This window comes from Coenobita brevimanus, chromosome 31 (assembly GCF_032717465.1).
Source record: "Coenobita brevimanus isolate Jiangsu-jjx chromosome 31, ASM3271746v2, whole genome shotgun sequence".
Lineage (NCBI taxonomy): Eukaryota > Metazoa > Arthropoda > Malacostraca > Decapoda > Coenobitidae > Coenobita > Coenobita brevimanus.
Window position 1 is genome coordinate 7,633,384 of NC_136984.1, and position 18,819 is coordinate 7,652,202.

Sequence of the window (18,819 nt, forward strand, 5' to 3'; positions counted from 1 at the left end):
ACCTGGTGAAGAGCTGCCTACAGACACCACCAGCTATGTGAAGCACCTTCAGAAAAGGCTGCCTGAGGTACATCATCATGTGTGAGGAGCCCTCAAGTTTTCAGGAGATGTGATGATGTGCAAGTATGATGCCAAGGCAAGTGAGGTGAACTTCAAGGATGGTGACCAAGTTGTTATACAATCCTCAGAGAAAGAAGGGACAGTCACCGAAGCTGCAGAGCCCGTGGGACGGGCCTTACACTGTGTTGGACCGCTTATCAGACGTAACATATTGGATTCAGGGAGGCAGGAAGTCTCACCCAAAGGTGGTACACGTGAATCATCTGTGGTGGTACCATGGGCCAGGACAGTACAGCTGGGATATCTCCAAGGAACTGTGCTCTCCCACAGCTGAGGATGTTGAGGAGGACCAACGAGCTGAAGTGCAAGTGGATATTGGCAGTTTCCCAAGAGAAGATGTGAATCACGAAGAGGACCAAGACCTTTGTAGAGGCGTGGACTGTGTGGAGGAGCAAGGACTTTGTCAGAAGTAGCATAGAAGAAGACCTGATAAGATTAAGGATTATTTTATGTATAGATGTTTCATTAGGATTAATTATGTTTGTATGTATTGTGTAGTTTTGTCAGGACGACAAAGAACTAGGGAGAGGGTAGTGTTAAGAAGCGAGATTTGCTAGTTAGGTAGCTGAGATGTTTCTCGACGTTCCCCGTACCATAGCTCCGGTACGAGTCAGAGTTGCAAGTTTGCCTGCTGTTTGTGAGCGTAGTTGTGTCATAAGTTATGCATTAATTTTGTGCTCTTTTTCATTATAAAATTTTATTTATGTGATTGCTTCTTAAATTATTTAATTTAAGTTTGTATGCTAAAAAATTTACAGTGGTATGTAATGTAAGAAACTCTGTCATGTTCTGGATATCTCCGAGTTGGCAACTGTTGTTCTCGTAGAATGTAGAAAACTCCAGAATATATGAAGTTTATATAAGGATGAGGAAGAGACTAGAGCAAGTTCAGTCGGTTTTCAGTTCAGTCTGAGTGTCAGTGGAGTGTCAGTGCAATTTGTATATTTTTGGTACTTGTGAAAACAGTGAAGTGTTGTTGGCAAATAGTGAAGAGTTATTGAAGTTTGTATATCATCAGTGCTTGTGAAAACAGTGAAGTGTTGTCAAGCATTAAGTATAACTGCAGTAAGTAAAGATTGTATAGCACCAATGCTTGTGAGAATAGTGAAGCTGGAAATCATTTTAAATGTAATTATTTGGAAAATATAGACAGTAAAGCCAGTGTTTATTTACGACACCTCAGCTGATCCTGTGTACTGTACACACAAAGGCTGACCATAGGATGAACAACTCACAGGGCAACATCCTTCCTATGCTGAGCTACTGCTGTTGAAGCCTGTGGCAGTGTGGGGTGGGGATGTAACAGGATGTTACTTATACAGATAATGGTGATATTGAAATAGTTTATGTAACACGGAGAAGGAGACTAAGGCGTAATATAGAAAATAAATCACTTAGGAAATGGTGTTAGCGAGCTTCCTTAACTAACTAGAATACTGATCTAAGTGTAGTGGGGAGAGTGGCATAAATATTTTTTATTGATTATACTAGAAATTAGTAACAGAGAAATTATGGAGTGTAAGAATACCTTAGTTATGTTCCTGTACAAAAATAATGGTGCAAGGAGTGAGCGTAATTAAAAATTTAGTATAATTATTCTGGTGAGTGCATTTAGGAATCTTGTTGTCATGTATTTACTAGATCATATTATTTTAATGGCAATTCATGACATTGTATTATTATTATGGGAATGCTTGAAAAATATTGAAACCCCATAGAACTTCGCTCACTCAGTTAACCGTTTGCGTTTGCACTCAGATTTGAAACAGAGTTTTCAGAATATTCGTCACTGTATCATAAGTGACTTCTTATGCATGACTTTAGTGCTTCACTGAGCGATATTTTTTTGTGTAATTATTGTTCTCACGCCTTGCCTCTCTAGCCATTAAGTTATGCCACGCCCATTTCTCACACCCCTGTACCTGGCGTGGGAACATTAATCAGTGTTGAACTGTCACGGGAGGAAGAGGTCGTGAGCAGTGCAGAGAAGCAGTGCCCCCTCTCAGAAGCTAGTCTCTGGCAGTTCTACGATTCCCGCATCTCTCCACCGAGTTGGTGATCGGCAGCAGTGGACGTCAGCAGTGTGAATTGCAGTACCTCGAGCAAGCAGCTGTCCAGTCTATTTCACAGGAATGACTCCATTTTTCTCCACTGACCAGTATTTTCATACCCTGTTTTCTAGGCTTAAGGTAATTGAGTGGTTGGTTGCGTGAGTGCGTGTATGTACTTTGCTGTGATTTTTTGAATTTATTTAAGTTCCCTTGTAATGCACATTTATTTGATGTAATCAGTAAATTTACAGTTCTTCTTTTTGAGCTCGATTAAGTGTAATAATCTTGTTTGATTTCATCATATTGTGCAAACTTTAATTTGCCACTTCTAGTCTGCACAACTTTTAAATCACTCACGACTGGTAGATATGCCAGTTCTTTCATATTAATTCTTAAATCCGTTGTGCCAGCTAGGAGTTAGCACCAGCAAGAGTCTGTTCATTATTGTTAGTATTAAATATCAGTTATGAGGGGAAAGGACACTTTCTCAGGGGCCAACAGTACCAACAATTCAGCATTCGTGAGTGATTGGTTTCCACTGTGTACTGTTGGGAAAGTTTATGAAATTCTCGTCTTTAGAGATTCGGCGAAGTAAGCCTGCATAAAGTTAAAACTTATTACGTGATTTCATAAGTCGATTCCTTTGTGACAACCGATTATTTAATTGTTATTTATTCTTATTTCCACTCCTCCCTTGACATCTGGCGACCTCATTCCGGGATATTAACTCCTGACATTAAAGTTATTACCGAAACAATAACTCACTCACTCATAGCTAGTTATTAGTTATCATTAAAGTTTATAGGCACTGTCTACTGGTGGTTATTGGTTCCACTTTATTAATTTTATGTAAAAGTTCTCCCGGCCAGTTGCAATTTTTCATTTCAATTTTCCTTACCAGTTTAACTAGATAAAACAGGTTACCAGCAGCATGTGCCTATATTCTTTATATTTGATTATTAGCATTCGACTTCGAAACAGCAGTCAGTACTTGTCTTTAGTTCACTCAGTTTGAGCTAGCGTCATGGCTACTAGTTTATACCTACAGGATGCCAAGGATATGGGGCATACCAGTCCCCAAGAAATTATAGACTATGTGCTCTTGCGGTACACTTATGAACAGCAACATGAGAATGATGCCTGTGAAGAGCATACAATGCAATGGGAACATGAACGAGAACAGCCCGAGAAACGTGAGAGAGATCATGAATACAAGTATGCTGAGCGCGAGGCACTTGAGAAACACGAGCTTGAGGTGTTGCAGCTCAAGCGAGACTCCTTGGCTTCGGGCACATCTGGTGCAGCTGACCTGAGCTCCATGAGTGCTCTCCCAGCACATGTTCTGGCAACCCCGTGCCTCAGGCTTCTTTCATACAAGGAAAGCGGGCGAGTCGAGCCGTTCATATCTCGTTTCGAGGACCTGGTGCAGTTGTACCAGCTGGACGAGGCAGTTACCTTGCTCCAATTTCTTAGCTTGTTTGAAGGCCCTGCCCTCGATACTCTCCACAGAATTCATGGAGACAGTCTCACGTATAAGAGGATGAAGCCAACACTCATCAAAGTGTATGGTCTCATTTTTTTTTTTTTTATAAATAACAGAACAGAGGAAGGAAAAACAAATGAGTAAAAAAAAAAAATTATCCATACACCAGATTACTGGTGTCCTCTGTTCATAAAATATCTGTAACAGTTAGACTTGAACAGTTGTGGGTTGAAATTTGGAGGGAAACAACTCTGGGGAAGCGAGTTCCAGAGAGATGCAGTTCGGGGAATGAAAGAATTCTGATAGGCAGAAGTTCTGCAATATGGCTGAGTGACATTCCAGTCATGAGCGCTACCAGATGCCCGTGTAGACCGAGGGAAGGCATGGAGAGGTGGCACCATGGACGCAACTTCATGTGAGCATTTGCCAAAAAAATATCTGTAAAATAATGCAAGGGAGGCAACATTCCTTCTTATTTGCAGGGGATGTAGTTTATATGTAATGGCAGGGTTGTTAATGATTCTAACAGCTTTGTTCTGAATTTTGTCATGGTTGATGATGTCAGGAGTCAGTTCATGAGGGTGTGTATCCAAGAAAAGGAGACTGCTGTCCATTTCCTCGACCGTCTCACTGCTTACTTAGATGAGTAGATAAAGACAAGATCCCTTGCATGTGAGAGAGGATAATTGACCTTATGCTGCATACGCAGCTAGAAAAGTCATGGCCTGCTGAGCTCAGCTAAAGATGTGTCAGGTAAAGGATGCCAGCCAAATGGTGGAAAAGGCTGATGCATTCTTCGCTGTGTATGGGTACCAAACTCATAAGCAACAGTCCTGGAACAGGAAAGATACTGCCAAGTCTGGTAAGCCATCTCAAAGTGAATCCAGCATCAAGGCCATTCTTAGAATAATGGCCATGGTCCAAATAAACCACAAAAGAAGGACCAAGGACAGAATAGGCAGAAACCCAAATGGACGAGGTACAAGCAGCACCCCAACCAGCAGCAATATCCAAGCAGCAGCAGAACAAAGACAAACCATGTAACCAACAGTCAGGAAAATCAGCTTTAGCGTTTCTTAGGCAGGAGGCAAATGCTGCATTAATACCCCAACAGGTATATGGTGGTGCCGTCCCCACCAGCACAGGTCCCTCTCCACAATTCACTAGTCCCCCTCAGATGGTGAGCCCTTCTCCACAGGTGGTCAGTGCTGCAACTCCTCAGATGGTGAACACAACCTCTCAGGCATCTAGTTCTTAGAGCGCCACTTTGCTGAATCATTTGTTCTGCAGTCTCATTAGTGACTGGCTGCTACCTCCTCAGACCGTTTCACCAGCAACAGTGCCTTGCTTGCTCAACCAGGGTTTGTGGAAGGTGTTTCTGTATATGTTCTGAGAGACAATGGTTCCTCAGGTTTTTCTGTCAGGTAGAGTATAGTTCAGCCCGAGGAGTACACAGGTAGGCAGATCCAAGTTAGACTCATTGATGGATCAGTGAGATTGATCCCTGAGGCACATATCCAAGGGGGGCATCTCCTTTTTACACTGGCTTGACAGTTGCAGTTGTCATGCAAGAACCTTTGTTTGACCTTATTATAGGCAACACACCAGACATCAAAAATTGTTGTGCCATAGACTTTTCTACTCTGACTTTGGCTGTTGCAGTAACATGAGCCATGGCCAAAGCTCCAAAGTGTGTCACCCTGTTGACCATTGCAACACCGGAAGATCTGATTCGTAGTCAAGATATCCAAGAACAACAGTCGACCTGACACTGGCCACAGTGTGTAGGAAGCTGGAGGGTAATGTGATTAACTATTCGTGGGGAGGTCAAGCCAGGTTCCTTCATAACAAGGACGGCTGTACTGTGAGTCACAAACACCCCAGGGTGAGGTTCGACTGCAGTTTGTAGTTCTGACAAAGTATTATCAAGTAGTGTTCGAACTGGGTCATTGTTCAGCGATGGGAGGTCACATGGGCCAAAAGAAAACCTCTGACTGCATCCATGCTGACTTTTTCTGGCCAGGAATGGGACAGGAAATAAATAGGCTTGTGCATTCCTGCGATGTGTGTCAACGTACCACTGATTGGGGGGGTGTCTGTTGTGCGCCACTGAAACCAATGCCTATAATTTCTGAACCGTTTGAGAGAGTAGCAATTGACATTGTTGGGACAGTCACTCCCAGGGCTAGTGATGGATCATAGTATATCCTCACTATCGCTGATTTCAGCACACGGTGGCCTGAAGTCATGGCTCTTAAGAATAAAGAGGCTGTTATTGTTGCAGACTCACTGATTGTTGTGTTCTGCTGCGTAGGTATCCCTAAGGAGGTCTTAAGCAACCGGGGTTTGCAGTTCACCTCTGCAATGATGAATGAAGCATTCAGGTTGTTGTCTATCCGAGGCTTGAGAACTATGCCCTACCATCCCATGTGTAATGGGCTGTGTGAGAGGTTCGATGGGACTCTCAAGAAGATGCTAAAGTTCATGGCTGCCGAACAGCCAAAAGAATGGCCACAGTTCATTGCCCCTCTTCTTTTTGCTTATCAAGAAGCCCCACGGCATTCCTTGAAGTTCTCACCTTTTGAACCGGTGTATGGAAGGTCGGTCAGTGGGCTGCTTCAAGGCCTTCGTGAGTTATGGGACGATGAAGAACCCGACCCTGATGTCAAGACCACCTACACCTACATCCTTGATTAAGCTGCCTGCCTCCAGTTGACGTGTGAGTTAGGTAAGGAAGAATTGATTAAGGCACACGAAGTTCAGAAAGCTTATTATGATAAGAAAGCAAAGCTTCAGAAGTTCGCTTCACGTAATAATGTTTGGTGTTACTCCCCACTGCCCAGAACAAGTTGTTGGGACAGTGAAAGGGTCCATATGATGTAGTAGAGCGCATTTCAGACCTCAGCTACATAAATCGTATGGGGAATCTCCGTAAAAGGTTCCATATTAACATGCTGAAGGCCTATCATGAGTCAAATCCCGAGGAGAATGGCCTGCAAGTAGTTGGTGATAGCAACTAGCCCCCTGAAGAAACCAGGGCAGCTGTGGTGATCCCAGCTGATGACTATGATGACGAGTCCTTAACCGTTCAGTCGTCAGGAGGAGACTGTCAGGGAGTTCTTACTTAAGACTGACTTAGTATTAGGAGACCAGATTGCCATATGGTCACTGCTTTGTCGGTACGCTGAGGTCTTCTTTAACCAACCTAGACTCGCAAAGGTTGAGTGTCACAAAATTGAGTTGATAAACATTACTCCCGTAACGGTTAAGCCATATCTGATTCCCATGCGACTGCTGGATGCAGTAGATAAGAAAATTGCTGACATGGAGACTGCAGGTATTGTTGAAATGTCCTCATCTCCTAACTGTAGTCCAGTGGTAGTAGTCTGCAAGAAGGATGGCAGAGTCAGGATTTGTGGCAACTATAGGAGGCTAAATGCAATCACCAAAGTGGATGCTGAGCCGATAGGTAACCATATTGCCATTTTCTCCTAGCTGGAAGGGTAACAATATTTCACAAAGCTCGATTTAGCGAAGGGATTCTTCCAGATTCCCCCTCATTCTGACTGTTGTCAGTTCACTGCCTTTGCTGCTCCTAGGGGGTTGTATCAGTATAAAGTCCTTCTATTTGAACTTACCAACACCCCAGCAGTATTCCATGGAGCCATGAGACAAGTGCTTCATGGTATTGTAGGAACACAAATGTTCATTGACAATGTCCTTGTTAATTCTGCCACGTTGGAGGAGCACCTCAGACTCTTGGAAATTGTCTTCAGTAGACTCCAGAGTTTCATCATGACTGTGAAGCCTAGCAAGTGTAAAACTGCGCACAGTGAGGTGGAGTTCCTCGGACATATTGTTGGCAACGATTGCTGCAGGTGTCAGGGCGATAAGCTCAGGAAAGTTAGGGAAGCCCCGAGACCCATGACCAAGAAAAAGGTTAAGGTATTCCTCGGTTTAGTGGGGTATTATAGAAGTTTTATCCCGAACTTTGCTCTCATTGCCCAGCCATTGTACAAGACGCTTTAGAAACATGCTCCAAATACCACTGAATGGGGAGATGCACAAGAGGGATCTTTTGCCACCCTCAAGAATATGCTGTGTAAAGAGCTTGTCTTGCAGCCACCTCATTCCAATAAGCTTTTCATTCTGCACACCAATGCTTCACAAGATGGAGTAGGTGCTGTGGTAATGCAAGAATCGGAAGGTGGTATTTTCCCAGTGGCATGCTGTATCAGAGCCATAAGCTAAAACCCGCCGAGAGGAATTACAGGACTGTTGAGAAGGAACTCTTGGCTATGGCTGAAGGCGTTAAGAAATACTACTGTTATATATATGGAGCACCATTCACTTTGGAAACCGATCATATGCCACTCACTAGTCTCAGGATAACTAAGATGGCTAATGCAAGATTGACACGGTGAACATTGTATTTCATCATCATCATCATCATCCGGACCTCCTTTCCCACCTTAGGGCAGAGTGAGGAGTAGCAATGTTCAGACAGCCCAAGTTTGCCCAGTCCAGTGGGCCAAGCTTTCATTCAGTCATCATTCAAGCCCCCGGAATCCTGGCTCTATCAGATACGCCAAAAACATTAACCATGTTCTGTAGCTTCACATAAACATATCCGATTGAGTCAATCTGGACACTGCCACGTTAAAAAGAGGTGCCAAATCCCTGATCATGCACTTCTCCTCACAACATTCATCCAGCCAGCTTGATCTCTTGTCAGTTCCCTAGCCTCACCGACTTCCAAACCTCTCTTCCTCACACACTCATCCACCATATTTTTCCATCTTCTCCTTGGCCTACCTCACCTTCTCCCTCCTTCAAATTCGCTCAGATATACCTCTTTCACCACTCTATTGTTATCCATACTCTCCACATGACTATACCATCTCAGCACACTCTCTTCGATTCTGGTGTCCAACCAGCTTCCTCACTCCACATCTTTCACGAATCATATTATTTCGTGTCCTATCCACCCTCTGTACTCCACATTTATTCCTCAGCAGTCCCTTCTCCACTGCTCTTAGTCTTGACTTTTCATTTTCATGCCACACCATAGTCTCATATCCATATGTTAGAGGTGGCACTAACACTCCTTCATATAAGTGCAGCTGCAACTCTCAAGCCTCTGTTTCTTATCAAATCCTTCATTGCACCAGCTACTTTTCTTCCTTGTGTCACTCTACATTCCACTTCTTTTGCACAGTATCCTCTCTTTTCTATCACTGTACCCAGGTATTTGAACTCTCTCACCAATTCCAATCCCCCTCCATTTACTCTAACATCGGACTGGGGGCCACCTTCTCCCTCAAATACCATCACTTTACTCTTTTCTACATTTACTCTCAAGACACGATGCTCACAGACCTTAGCAAAACTCAGCACTAGCCTACCAAGATCTCGTCCGGTGATTGCAAGCAGTACTGCATCATCAGCATACAACAAATTTGAGATATTCCATCCATCACCATTCGTTACCAACGCCATCCCTCTCTCCATTGCTCGTGTTTTCACTTCTCTCATCACCCCATCCATATATATATATATATATATATATATATATATATATATATATATATATATATATATATTCATTGAACAACCATGGGGACATCACACAACCCTGTCGCACGCCCACACCGATTGTGAACCATTCACTTAGATGCCCATTAACCCTTACACATGCTTCACTTCCATCATAAAAACTCTTGACGGCACCTAGCAGCTTATCTACACCGCACATGTGCAAAACTTTCCATAATCCTTCTTTGTCCACTTTTTTTAATGCTTTTTCCAGATCCATGAATGCCATAAACACCTTATGGTCCTTCTCACAAGCCTTCTTTGCTATCTGTCTCACTGCAAATATTTGATCCACACATCCTATGCCACTCCTAAGGCCATCCTGTTCATCACTCACAAGGGTTTCTGATATCTCTCTCTTACTTTTTAATAATTCTTCCATATACCTTCCCCACCAGACTCAATAAACTTATGCCATGATAATTCTTGCACTCACTTTGCACACCTTTATTTTTGGACAGGGGTACAGTCACAGCCTTTTTCCACTCTGCAGGCACAGGTTCGCTCCTTCATGCCTTCTTACGAATCTCCAACAAGCACTTCATTCCACTGTCTCCACTGCACTTAAGCATTTCTGCATACACCTCATCAAGCCCAGCTGCTTTACCATTTTTCAGTCACTTCACAGCACTCTTCACCTGTGTGAGTGTCAAATCTCCTGGTACTACGTTCCTTCTCTGCACACCCCCAAAGCCAATCATGTTTACACCTGCTCTTCTCTCTCTATTCCCATTCATCAGGCTTTCAAAATATTTTTTCCATCTGGTCCTTACTTCATCCCCATGGGATAATAATCTACCACCTACATCCTTCACACCATCACATTTCTTTCCACTTTCACCTCTGCATTTCTGCACCTCTTTCCAGAATAACTTCCTATTTTCAGAGTAGATCGGATTCATTTTTCTTCCTAGATCATCATTTACCTCCTCCTTTTTCCTCTTCACTAGTCTCTTTACGTGCTTCTTGTTCTCAGTATATTCACTTCTTATTTCAACTGAACCCATGTCCTGTAACCACTTTAGCCACTTCTTCCTCTTTTCCTCCATCGCTCTCTTAACCTCCTCATCCCACCATGCTGTACCTTTCTTCTTTTGCCACACCACAAACCGCTTTAGCATTCCTAACTAAGCAATCCCTATATGCATTCCACAGGCTGTCCAGATCCATTTCATTCCAGTTCACTGATTCTAACTCCTTCTCTTCTTTGGTCCTGTAATCGTCTGCCATTTCTTTGATCCTCATCTTCTCAACTTTCAGTCTTTCTCCCTGACTGCTCCTCTCTCTACTGATCTACCTTGCTCCTCTCAACTTGATTTTGCATACCACAGTCATATGATCTGAGACACCTCCATATCGACCTCTCACGGTCCTCGTATCAGCAACCATTCCCATCATCGACCTTTCTATGAGCACGTAAACAATCAGGCTTCCTTCAACATGATCCCTGTTCCTTCTATACCATGTATATTTACGTGCATCTTTGTGTTTGATATACGAGTTAAAATGCACAGCCGCCTCTCCTGACACATTTCCTTTAGTCGCTTCCCATTATCATTTTCTCCTGGTACTACATAAGAACCCATAATGTTATCCTCAGGACCAGTGCCTACTCTTCCATTCATATCCCCCATTACGATTACTTTATCCTGGGCATTTCTCCCACTACTTCAACCAGCTCATCCCAAAACCTGTCTTTTTCTCTCTCACTCCTGTCTCACACGGTGCATATGCTACAATTACTGCCACTTTCACCTTCCCATACTTGAACTTGACATACACATATCTCAAGCTGACACAACTGTAGTCTCTCATTCCACTCTGCCACACATCATTCATCAACAAAGCAACTCCTTCCTTGCATCTTCCTCTTCCATTCATTCCTGAATTTACACATTTCACTCCCTCCCACTCCTTCACTTACACCCTTTCATCTTTGTTTCACACAGTGCCATCAAAGCATATCTTGCACTCTTAAACACACTCACCACTTCCATCCTCTTGCTCTCCTCATTCACACCTCTCACATTCCACATGGCCATGTGGATCTACCCATTTGGTTGGGGCCCTGGGCAGGTATTGGGCCCTCTGAGGCTCTCTGAAATGTCTGCCATGATTAAGTGATTATGGATAGGGGAATCTGGGGGACACTTAACCCTGCCAGAAACCCCGGTTATATGGTTACAACCCAGCATGGTAAATGGTTTCCTGGGTACAGGAAACCATTTGGCTTGTCACTCAGAGTAGAGATCATATGGCATCTCTACACTGAGTGAGTGGATGGTGGACGCCCCCATGCAAAACTATTTGCAGCAGTTTAACCTTGTTGTGAGATACATTAAGGGAAGTGATAGTGTAGACGCAGACCTGATCTCTCACCTGCTATCTGACAACTAACATGGGCAACTGTTTTCCATTGGGATCCATAAGACACGCATCCTCAGTGATTTATGCAGTCCAAAGACTAGCTTGGTTTCCAGTTAATAGTATACCAGTAAGACCTGATGTCTCTCTTGTGGGTCCCACATGACACATTATGTCCACAGCCTGTACATACATATGTACCGTAGGTTAAGGGGGAAGTTTGAGGGCCCCACTGAGGCAATCCAAGGCTGTGTCTGAATTACCTTGTGGTGCATCTCAAGAATACATGCTATCCACACGAGCGTTCATACCCATGGTGGGTGTTAAAATGTGACCTGCCTGAATTTGCAAAGGGATTCTCAACTGATATTAGTCATAAGTGTAGAATTATAAGGGTAAGTATGCTTTTGGGATGTTCAAGTGTGTAGGTACAAATACCACTGGACATTACTTAGACTAGGAGCATATGCACAGAGCCCTGAGTTAACGGTCACTACTCTTACTTTCAACCTGTGACGGGCTGTGGGTCGCTGAGGGCCCTGTTAGTTAATCAGCACCCATCGGGATCTTTTTAACGTACCAGGGGTCGATGCTGCAGGGGGTGGATCAGCTGAAGCGAAGCATGGTCTCGCAGATGGGAGCCTCTTGTTCTCAGGTTAATAGGGATATAGGTTTAACCAGTAAACTACGGGCATCCTGAGTGATTTATGTAATCCAAGGACTACGTTTCCTGCTAAATAATCTACCCAGTAAGGAAATAAAGGCAACCTCGAATGTACGAAGCTTTAGCTGTCAGTTGAATTTTCAGCTGAAGCATACTTTCACTGTGTATGCATTGACTACTAGGCAGAGGGTATTTGCAATTTAATACAAATTCTTTGTCACATTAACACTATTGATGCTCCACCTTGATTGATTTCGCAGGTACAGTTGGCAGGTGTAGCAGTTTTGGTGTGCAGATCAGCTGATCTTCTCTGCCGCAATCTGCCCCCCCTTCTCCTCTGCCCTCATTGCCTCCATTTACTGTTAACTTGTATTATCATTTTACACGTAGCTACAGTTACACTACAACTGTCACACCTACACCATGAATCACAGGCACCACGCTACACAACAGTTAGTTTAATGTAAATGTAGTAAGCTTTCACTCAGTTTGACCTGAGTGCAGGATTTTTCACCATCATCACGGAGTTTTCTCCTCCTACCATTGAATTTTTCTTCGAAAATTTTGATTTTGATGAGGCATAATGTTATGAATTTACTAGATCGTATTAATATAATGGCAATTCATGACAATGTATTATTATTATGGGAACGCTTGAACAATATTGAAACCCCACAGAACTTTGCTCAGTCAGTTAATCACTTGCATTTGTACTCAGATATGAAACAGATTTTTCAGAACATTCGTCGCTGTATCACAAGTGACTGTTCTTTTGCACGACATTAGTGCTTCACTAAGCGATATTTTTTGTGTGTAATTATCGTTCCCACGCCTTGCCTCTCTAGCCGTTAAGCCACGCCTATTTCTCGCCCCCCTGTACCCGGCGTGGGAATATTAGTCAGTTAGTGTTGAACTGTCACGGGAGAAAAAGGTCGTGAGCAGTGCAGAGAAGCATGGCCCTGTCTCAGCAGCTACAGTCTCTAGCAGTTCTACGATTCCCGCATCTCCCCACCGAGTTGATGATCAGCAGCAGAGAACGTCAGCAGTTCGAACTGCAGTGCTTCAAGCAAGCAGCTGCCCAGTCTGTTTCACAGCAACAACTCCATTTTTCTCCACTGACCACTATTTTCATTCCTTGTTTTTATAGACTTAAGGTTATTGAGTAGTTGGGTGTGTGAGTGTATGTAATTTGCCTTGTTTTTGTTTTTTTACTTAAGTTCCCTTGTAACGTATATTTATTTGCTGTAGTCAATGAACTTACAGTTCTTTTTAAGCTCTATTAAATGTAACAGTCTTGTTTGATTTCACCACATTGTGCTAACTTTAATTTGCTACTCCTAGTTTGCACAAACATCTTAAATCAATCACGACTGGTAGTTAAGCCAGTTCTTTCATATTAATTATTAAATCCGTTGTGCCAGCCAGGAGTAAGAACCAGCAAGAGTCTGTTCATTATTGTTAATATTAATTATCGATTGTGAGGGGAGAGAACACTTTCTCAGGGGCCAACAGTACCAACAATTCAGCATTCGTGAGTGATTAGTCTCCATTGTGTACTGTTGAGAAAGTTTATGAAATCCTTATCTTCAGTGAATTAGCGAAGTAAGCCTGCATAAATTCAAACTTATTACTTGATTTCATAAGTCGATTCCTTTGTGGGAACCAGGTATTTATTTGCATTTCATTTTGTTTCCACTTCCCTCTTGACACTTGTAAGGAAGAATAATTAGAGGAAAGGTGGGGAATATATCAAAATGTCTGGTTAGTGATGAACATTTTTAAGACACGTATTCTCCGCGATTAAGGAAGCTAACTAATACCTTTTCCTTAGTGATATATATCCTTACTGAGCCTTACTGCTGCTTTTTATGTTGTATTTTCTGTTAAACACCATCATGTATGGCAAAAATAACACATAAAGGATTATTATTGTTGTCTAAGCAAAAATTAACTGGTAAAGAAAAGGTGCTGGGGAGCTTCCTTAATTGACAGTAATACAGGCTCTAGTGTGGTAGGGGATGAATGGATCAAATGTTTACAGTGAAAAAGTGGAGAATGCAAGTGTGAAGGAATGTACGGTATTTTTGGCATTTATGATCTGGATAAGGTGTATGACAAGGTGAATAGGGAAGGATTATGGAACGCTTTGCATATGTATGGTGTCGACGGAGGCTGCTAATGTTTCTCTCTTTTTTTTTTTTTTTTTTTTTATGTTGGTGTAGCATGGATTTCTAAGGGAGTGCTTAAATATCAACAATAGAGTGAGACGACTGTGTATAACGTATCGAGAGAGAGAGAAAGAGAGAGATGGTTATGCTGGTGTGTAGCAATATTTACCGCCACATCACTTCATTCATGTGTCACAATCTCACAATAACTTTCTTCCTCTCCCCAGCGCTAACTCAGTGCAGTCAACCAAGGACGTTGGAGTTTTGCCAGTCGCGGCTGGACAATTGCAGCCAGGTAACATATTTAACAAGCTTTATTTTGGCTTTATGTTAATTATTACACCTGTTAAACGCTTGGTATCCTGGAATTATGCATAAACTTTCCCAGGTTGTTGTGTGACTTATTTTATACCTTTACCTTCACTCAAACTGCACACATTATCTTCCTCCCTCCCTCTCTCTCTCTCTCTCTCTCTCTGTCAATTTTCTATCATTCAGCCTATATCTTAGAAGGGTAACGCTGTTGTATGCTAAATGTTTTTATTCGCTTTTTTTCAATGTTTGTTTTTGTATTTAACCCCTCCACGGCCCTTGGTCCGGAATTCTACGTGTGCCCCTGGCCGACGCCGGAGCCATTTTCTGAAGTTTCAAAAATTTATTTTTTTCTTGCCATATTGAAGAGAAAGTTCAGACGCACCTAACAGTGCAAATCCTATCTTCCTAGATCCATTCTGTGGCTTGCAGTGGAGCGCGGAATTTGCAGAAATATCGGCAATGAATATCTACCACAGAGGTGTATTGCCGCAGTGCAACATCACACTTGTTGTTCTCATTTTTTTTTTATCCCCCAAAACAATGTGAATGGTGCTGAAATGTTGCGCATATGTTAGATATGATGATATCGAATGATTTCAGTACATATGTTAGGATTGGCTTGAAAAAAATATATTATGAATATTTTTCACATTTTTTAAATAAAAAATGTTTATGGTAGTTTCGAGTTATTTTGCATGTTCGCTTTGTGAGTACAGTTGGACGAGGGAGTGAATGGGTTGAATATTCTGCCCTAAATGAGAAAATTGCTGGTCAACTGAGGGTAGGCTCAGCCACGGGAGATGAAACTGGAAGGTCCAGTGGGTTAACACCTGGTCAGTTGTGAAAAGAGGTAGGGGAGTGCAGGTGCTTTTAGCCGCTCCCACACCACCTGCATGGGTAAAATAGAATCATAATGCAGGTTCAAAACTTATAAGTCAAATTATTAGGAATAGAGAGACAAAGCAGAAATAAATACGTATACAGAAGGGAACAAACGCATTTTTCCTGTAAAAACATGTTTATATTTCTCTATCATATTACTTTGTTATTTTCGCAATATATATTGCTGTCCCTGTGTCGTGGGAAAGTATGATATTTTCTGCCTAAGTAAGGAAAAAGGGTAAAGCTGGGTGTCTCCCTACACTTCACACGGTCAGAATGTGATAAACTCGGAGTATTGGATGGTAACTGTGTGTAATATCATATTCACGTCCTACGCACAATTATACTGGTTTCAACGTGATCCTGCAATGGTAGCGAGTAATTCAAATAAATAAATAGGAAAAAAATATGTGGATAACAGTACAGGAATATACACTGATGCTGGCAAGGCTGGCAGGGTAGGATGGAAGGGACGAGCTGTTTGTTGGGGCAACCTTCACACAATCAAAATACGATAAAATCGGCATATCACACGGTTGCCTTGTGAGACAGCATTTTCTTTACCCTATGCCTGTTCTCTTACATTAAAACCAGACCCTGCAATGATTACTACTCTATCTAGGGCAAAAAGATTGTATTAAGCATTTAAGGAAATACATGGGGGCTGACATCTGAGAAATAAACACAGAGCAGAATAGTTACTCACCTCAAGTGCATGATGCGATGAAAGGAGTCAGTGCAGGCGAACTTTTTCCCATCCCTGCCCTCCTCTGGCAGGTCAAAAGCCAATAAAGATAAGTCATTGTCTGGGAAAGTCTTTGTACAAAAGTCTCTTACAAAATCTACTTTACACAGACGCGCTGATGAGTCCCTGGTAGAACCTGGCATCTCTAACTTGAAGATCAACAGCTTTCCCACTGCCTAGGCTAGGCCTATTGGCTGAATAGAGGCAACCCAACACCACAGACTTCATCGAGCTACACACTCGATACTTCTCTACTCAGGGGAAAAACCTCTTCCTTTCACCTAAATTTTTCCCTTCTTGGCCACCAGCCCACTAGAGTCCTCCCTCTATCGTGAAGGTGAACTCCGCGGGCATTGCCACAAGGGAGGTCCTTAGCAGGACTCCCGTAAACGATCATGGGAGTAGGGCAAAAAACTCAAATAGGTGTAGGGAGCAACTCAGGGTATTCTCAACGGGATACTGCTAACTGCGTTGCCTAGGTAGGAGGCCACATTCTTCCCTAATATGTAGCAAACATGGCTAGGCTGAAAATAAAAACAAAGGATAACCCCCAAGACAGGGGAACCAAACAGAAACTACTGGAGATCCTCTCACCAGCTAATGTATATGCCACAGCACTTCACGAAGCCAGGGACGGCCTCATAGTGTCAACCGCCTCAGACCAAGATGTGGACAAAATCCTGGAACACGAACTTTCCCAAAAACTCATCGACAATGGCTTCACCCCCACCCTCCCTCAAGAAGTAAAGGCAAGAAGAACAATAATCTGTTATAAGGTAGAAGAACTAGCCTTCGACAACTCTGCTGAGGACATTGCTGGGGAAATAGAGAAACATCAAGAATGGGCTACAGTACAAGAGGTCTTCAAATTCCCCAACACAGCCAACCGAAGAAACATGATGAAGATCGAATTTGTCTCTGTCTTCATGGCAGAAAAAGCAATCACACAAGGCCTTAAGCTGTTTCATGTTTCCATAGCCCCTCACCAGATTGCCAAAGAACGATTCACAAAAATAAACTACTGTATGAGATGCTATGCCATCGAAGACCACACCACTAACCAGTGCCCCAAGCCAAAGGAATACAAAATCTGTTCCGAATGCTCAAGCCCCGACCACACTGCAATTCAAGGCAGAAAAAGTGTGTAAACTGCGATGAAGGACACAGGACTCTAGCATTCAAATGCCCCAAAAGGAAAAATGCAGCAAAAGAAAAAGAAACAGCAGAGAAGGAAAAACACACCAGATCCTACTCTCAAACTATCCAGGCACCTCCAACAAACATCAAACAACTCATGAACTCCCAAATTGACATAGGTAACAACCAAATATCTAAAATGATTCTGTGTGTCTTCCATGCTCACATCTTAAATATGGTGGAACCAGGATCATTTCAAAAGAACCTAATTGACCTGCTTAATCTTAACAAGCTCCCAACAGTCCTACTTCCTAACAACTCTCCATCCCAACAAATAGTTCAAAAGCTAATTCCTAACACTCAAGAAACAGACTCAGAAAATGAAAATACAAGCAAAGAGAAGCTAGAAGAAGACCTCAATCTCACATCAGACTCAGAGGAAGATGAGGAAGTAGTAGTTAATGACGAAATAGAAGAGGACTCTGACAACGAAATCCAAGAGACAGTCCCAAAGGAAAAGCAAGCAGCCCAACCATCTCCTACATCACGCATAAGAAGCCATGACCCCCCCTCACCAACAGTAACAAACTCCCCCCCTCAACAGCAAGAATACCCAAATGGAGCAAAACCTAAAGCAATCCCACAACCTCCCAAAACATCAAACCAAACAAAGAGAAAAACCCAACCCACCCATAACACAAGATTATCAAAACGATAAAGATCATACAACATAATATAATGCACTGGAGAAGAAGAAGCACGGGCCTTTACAACATTTATAGAAATCTAGACGCTGACATTGTCCTCATTAATAACCTTGGAACTAAGGAACAAGACCCCCCGAAAATTCCTGGCTATAAGACACACTCCACAAATTACTCAGGGAACATCCACAACGGAACTGCAATTGCTATCAGAACCTCAATCCCCCACAAAATCCACGACAACTTTATCTCAGATCTTCTTGCAATCGAAATAAACACTTCCACTGGCCCTATCATTATCTCAACCTTATACCAACCTCCTGCTAGACCATACCTTCCAACTCCAGACCTTTATCAACTCTTTCGTAAAACCATCCCAGTATATATGATCGCTGACCTCAATGCAAATCATCCCACATTAGGCTACAGGACTACTAACACAAACGGCAAACAAATAAACCACATGATCAGTAACAGAACAATAAACCACATAGGACCACACTTCCCTACATATTATTCTCACAACACAGCCACCACACCAGACATTATCCCAACGAACCAAAGAACATATCACAACACACACATTGAACA

General features: G+C 42.6%; 1 protein-coding gene across 1 annotated transcript in view; it reads left to right on the forward strand.

Annotated features, from left to right (window-relative positions):
* Positions 1-18,819, forward strand: part of LOC145395415 (uncharacterized) — a 171,069-nt gene that overhangs the window by 81,636 nt on the left and 70,614 nt on the right. The window contains exon 3 of the mRNA XM_080269019.1: positions 14,673-14,740. Within this exon, the coding sequence (XP_080125145.1) occupies positions 14,673-14,740 (68 nt within the window). The remainder of the gene's footprint in view (positions 1-14,672; positions 14,741-18,819) is intronic.